This window comes from Micropterus salmoides, unplaced genomic scaffold, assembly GCF_014851395.1.
Source record: "Micropterus salmoides isolate LMB-PRFRI ecotype aquatic unplaced genomic scaffold, ASM1485139v1 Ms_hic_scaffold_2, whole genome shotgun sequence".
Lineage (NCBI taxonomy): Eukaryota > Metazoa > Chordata > Actinopteri > Centrarchiformes > Centrarchidae > Micropterus > Micropterus salmoides.
In genome coordinates this window covers 31878780-31884327 of record NW_024041150.1, presented here as the reverse complement: position 1 = coordinate 31884327, position 5548 = coordinate 31878780, and the positions used below count along the sequence as shown (strand labels likewise).

Here is a 5548-nt window from a genome sequence, read left to right as displayed (position 1 = left end):
CAAAGTCCAATTCTTGGCAGGCACACATCATCATTGAGCCAACAACATAAAAGCAGGAACAGACATCCTCTGAATCACAGCTTTGGAGACGGAGCCAAGACTAGCGAAACACAGTCTGCCTGGTATCCCAACACAAGTGATTGACCGACAGAGATGGCAGGTAAAGTGAAACCTTTTCTCTGTAGACTTCATTGAAGAATGTATTAACTCAACTAAACTCTTTATTTACTACACTTTATTTAGATAGAGCATTACACACAACACAGTTGATCCAAAGAGCTTCACAGCAAAGAAAGGAAAACAAAACAAAAACAAAGAAGGAAACAAACGGCAATAAAAAAGTCAGAGTGATGATAGTAATAATAAAAATTATAGTAATTATAAAGAGAAAAGTTAAGGCACATGGTCAACACAGACGTACAGAGACTTCAAGGTTATTGAGTAAAAGTGTATTTCAAGATCTTCAACTCTTGGAAATCTCATTAGTGGGAGGAAGAGGATTCCAAAGTTTTGGGGCAACGATAGAGAGAGCCCTGTCCCTATAACATTAGAGCTGGACTCGGGACAGACAGAAGTCTTTGGCCAGATGATCTCACTTCACTTACAGTGTTTTATGGGGACAGGAATTCTGCAATTTAAAAGGCGGCTAGACCATTTAATACTTTATAAACAACCAATTGGATTTAAAAATCAATCCTGACTAGCTAACAGGCAACCAGTTTAGGGAGGCAAGAATGGAAGTAATATGACATCTCATTTTGACCTTGTTAAAACTCTTGCTGATGCATTTTGAAATGGTATAAAAAACACAGACTGACCAAAATATCACAAGTTGCATTAATTGAGATGGAAGGATATGAAAGCATGGATGAATTTCTCCAGGTCAGAGAACTGATCTGAGTTTGGAGATGAAATGGAGCTGCATGAAGCTTCATTTTGCTGCCTGATTTATTTGTTTGTCAAACTTCAATCCTGACTCAAATATATGTTTTTTAAATTGGGCCTTGGGGAACACCATAGAAGAAACATGCTGACAGTGTTCAAATCGAGTTTCCCGTTCCGTTGCCCACTGTGGTTTGGTTTAGGACTAAGGTTAGGTTATGTTTAGGTGTTGTATATTTATCTGGTTGGGGTTAGGGTAAGGTTGTGTTGAGGTTGAGCACAGCAGAAAAAGACTGGTCTGGGATAGGGAAACATTTGTGCTCTGCATAAAGTAAGGGGAAATATAAACCAATAGTGAAGCGGAATTCAATAGAGCGCCATCATGCCACCTGTTACGTAGTGTCACGGGTAGAGAAATTCATGAGGTGGCAGATATAGTGATGAATCTCTATCAGCTGATAATCCGCTGCAGGTAGTGGAGATGGTACTGATACTTTTTTTTTTTTTTATCTTTTAACAAATTTTATATGTTGAGAGAGACACATTTCATTCATTATGTAGTCTTGTGAAACATGTATTCATCTCTGATGTGTATGGTGCACGTGGTGTTTTATGGTTCACATCGTTTTTATGTACGCTGCAGTGCTGTCAATTAAAAAACATTTCACATGGTGTGTAGCTGATGAATGGAAATGTAAAAGGTAGTGTCCTGTCTCTGCCAGCACTAAAATCTTTAAAAATTATACAGTAAAGTTAGCAGCTGCATCACCTCCAATACCTGCTGTTGTTTGACAATCGGGTAATAGATACATTCAACTCATACTTGCCACCTAATGTACCACCTGCACATTAACTGCTGCAAAGAAATGGCAGAGCCAAATGGAGCCCAGCCTATGGCAACTGCCCGGACTCACTACACCTAGTACTGCTCGGTGCACTGTGGAGTAAGTCTTGTTGTATGTGAAATAATCTAATGTGATGTTAAAATAAATACATAAATTAAGCTTAATTCAGGACATTGTGTCTCTGATTTTCTAGCTTGAAAAGCACATAAAATCATATTTGAACATCTTCTCAGCATAATTAACATGACAAGGTAGAAAATCAGTATGAAGTTAAACCTACAATCTGCTCTCAATGCAATGCATGTATTGTGATGAAAAGAAAAGCTTCGACAAATTAACACGTTGAAAATGTTTTGTTTTATAGTTGAAAAGGTGATGTTCACTGCAGTGGCAGACCTCGGAGCGACCTATGGACCATTCGAGACAACCAAAACTCTGGTTTTCAACAAAACGGTTACAAACATTGGTAAAGCCTACAATGCCCCTTCAGGTAATTACATCACACATGTTAATTTTTTGGTTTGAGTATTGGTGAGACATTTTACATACTAGCTCAAACTGGTAACAATGTATCATAAATCACATCAGTAATCTAATTACTGCTAACCAGCGTAAACCCAGACCAATACATCAATATTTTCTAAATGAACAATGAATGAATTGACTTTATGTCAGATGAAAGGAGGTGCTGGTAGTGACAGAGTTATCACCCGACTATGCACTGACCATCAGCTCTAAGGAACCTTTTACCCTCTTTTAGCTAACTGATGATTTTTACAGCACATTTACTGTTTGGTTCAGTCAGTTGTGATCGTCCTTGTTTCCTGCAGCAGCAGGCAGATGTTAATTTTGAATACCTTTTAAGGCAAAAAGCTTCTCAGAAACCTTTATATGTGATCAATACTATTTTGTTTCCACAGGTATCTTTACTGCGCCTGTTGAAGGATTGTATTATTTTACCTTCTTCTATTGTGCTGGAGAACACAAATCAGGGCTTTCACTGATGAAGAATGACGAGACCGTTGTTGCAACATATAACACTACAGGCTCTGACAGAGGGGATAACTCAGGAAATGCAGCATTTCTGAAGCTTGAAGTAGGGGACCAGGTGTATGTGAGCCTGCCTGGAGGTTATCGTGTTTGGGGAGCCGGCAAGACCACGAGCTTCAGTGGTTTTCTGGTCAGTAAACCATAAGAATTCAATGACCAGAAGGATGATTCCGAAAACCTGAGATCAATGATGCTATACTGTGCAATAATCTACTATATTGCCATGAAAATTTGAATTTAGACTTAAACAGCTGCCAATAATGTTTAGGATGTTGGGAAAGTAATTACAAGTAAACTCAATATTAAGGAGTTTAGCCTGGAGGGGGTTGAAACCTCTTCCTGTGTCTTCTGAGAATGTTAGAAACATTTCTGCACAACAACGAGACATCCTGTACATGTGGAGGAGTTTAAGGAGAAGGTGCAGGTGGAATGTGTTATTGTGATAGATATTGTAGTGTAATAACTGAAGAACAATGTCTCCTCAGCCAAGGAAATGTCACCAAGCAAATTAAGGCTGAATAACACCTAGAGTGAAATCCTGTTTGTCCTGTTGTTGTCCTGATGTGTGTTATCTGAAAGTACTATAAGAACTGAGGAGAGACCGCCTCTTCTCTGTAATATCTGTGTAATGCTGATGATGCCTCTTGCTTGCAATCAATAAATATCTACTGAGAATCTGAATATTGTGTCATCTGGTATTTGAGTACCAACTCTCATCTGCACTAGACAAAAACAGATTTCTCAGTTTCCATGACATGACGATATAATAATCAGTAAAGTTCTGCTGTTCACAATCATCTCTGATACATAATTATGCACTTATACGTGTCTAAAATTTATATATAAAGTTCCTCCACATTACACACACAGGAAATTTGTAAACAGGTGAAATATTTTAAATTAGAACAGATACATTACTCAAAGCACAATACAATAGAACATAGACTTATCTATGTACATGTACAGTAGTATGTACACATACACACACACACATTCTAAATAAATTCAGTACAATTTATGCAAGTTATAGTGCAAAGACTTGAGTTAGGATGTCATTCATCTGGATGCAAAGTAGATGCTGATTTCAAATGTTCTCACTCTCAACTCATCTGTCTTAGACATTTTGAAAAATGTACTATTTATTTCATCCCAACAAATTACCATTACATTACATTTTATTTTTCACTCTTTTGGAGGAAACATACTTTATAAAGAAATGATATATCAATGAATGGCGTCATAAGTACAAAATAATTTAATCTTTGAAAGGCTATACAGTACATTTTTAGATGAACGTTGATCATTTAGTACTTTCAGTTCCACCTAAAATTAATATAATAAACTCTTTATGCAAATTAGCATAAATTAGAACATGCAGAGATTTATTGAAATAAACAGAACTTAGAATGTATTTATGGCATTGCAAAATATTAAAACAAGAATTATCTTTTATTCAGATATTAAAGCTAGCTGAGACTAATACACATAATTAGATGAGATGCATGATTTATGGGACACACTCTTCTTCGAATGTTTTTGTTTGCTCTTGTGTTGTCTTTTTTTCCTTCTCTGGAAGCTTCGTCCAGCTCAGTTTTACACCTTGAGATGCACCTTCATCACTCAGCCTCCCCTCCACCTAAGCAACAAAAAAGAGATATTAAAGGTCACATTGCACATTATTAGTTATTCTTTTAAGATTTATAACTAAACTGTATTTGCACAAGCTTATCCACTGAGTTTCATGTGCAAAATTAATATGGGTTGGAGAGTGTTGTCACTTCTATGTGGGAAAATGTGTGTAATAAACATCAGGTGCATTTTCATGACTTCAACCAAGCCGTCAGGAATTCTTCAAAGGTTAAATGTGAAAAGTGGTGATCACCCATTTTAGGATTGACTCCATCACGGCCAGATCTGTCATGTCAACAGAGGAGTCGTCAGCAGTCAGCTTCAGTCTCACCAAGCGTTTCCTCTGTGGAGCTGGAGAGAAACAAGAGGGAACAATAATAGCAATCCCCTTGTTTCTAGTCTTTAAGCTAAGATAAGACAAGCTAAGCTTACCATCTGCTGGCCGTACAATCACATTTAACTTACAAATATGATGTGTAGATGGTATCAATATTCTCATCTAACCCTCAGCAACACAGTGAATATGCTTATCGCCCAAAATATTGAACTATTACTATTATTAAGACATTTGGCCACAAGAGTTAATGATTATCTGGCAGGTGGAGAAACCACAGCTACAGTTTAAGAGTTTTATCTATTTTTTTGTTTGTATTGCAGATTTTTTCTTTGCGCTTCTCATTTTGTCTTTGCTCTTATGAGCTTGGTCTTTATGTCTATCACCACACCGATTCCCCGCTAGTAGAACATTTGTCCAACGTTTGTTACCGTAAAGACCAAGTTCAGAAGCACAAATCATAAACTAGAAATGCAAACCAAGATTTGAAGCTGTGATTTTGGATGCAAATCAGATTTCTTTGAGATTCACATTCAGTTCTTTGTCATAAGAGTGATAATGCTCTCTGAGGTGTCGTGAATAGAATAAATACCACATCATTTATTCTTATATACATGGCACATTAGAGTTAATTGCTTACATTAAACATGTCTTGTGATGTATAGTTTCAAAAATTGAGACATTTACTATATAATACGGTATATAGTTCTAATATTTGAGATAGATAGATAGATAGATAGATAAAACTGTTTACCACTGTAGCAAAAATAGGGCAGTTTTTCTTTGCAACCCCTCTCTGTCATTTCAA

General features: G+C 36.7%; 1 protein-coding gene across 1 annotated transcript; it reads left to right on the top strand.

Moving 5' to 3' along the window:
* Positions 1–3452, top strand: LOC119913157 (complement C1q-like protein 4). Its single transcript, XM_038732488.1, has 3 exons — positions 1–160; positions 2092–2217; positions 2648–3452. Exons 1-3 carry the CDS (start codon positions 154–156, stop codon positions 2920–2922), a joined length of 408 nt encoding a protein of 135 aa, XP_038588416.1. The 5' UTR covers positions 1–153; the 3' UTR covers positions 2923–3452.
* The last annotated feature ends 2096 nt before the right edge of the window (positions 3453–5548 follow it).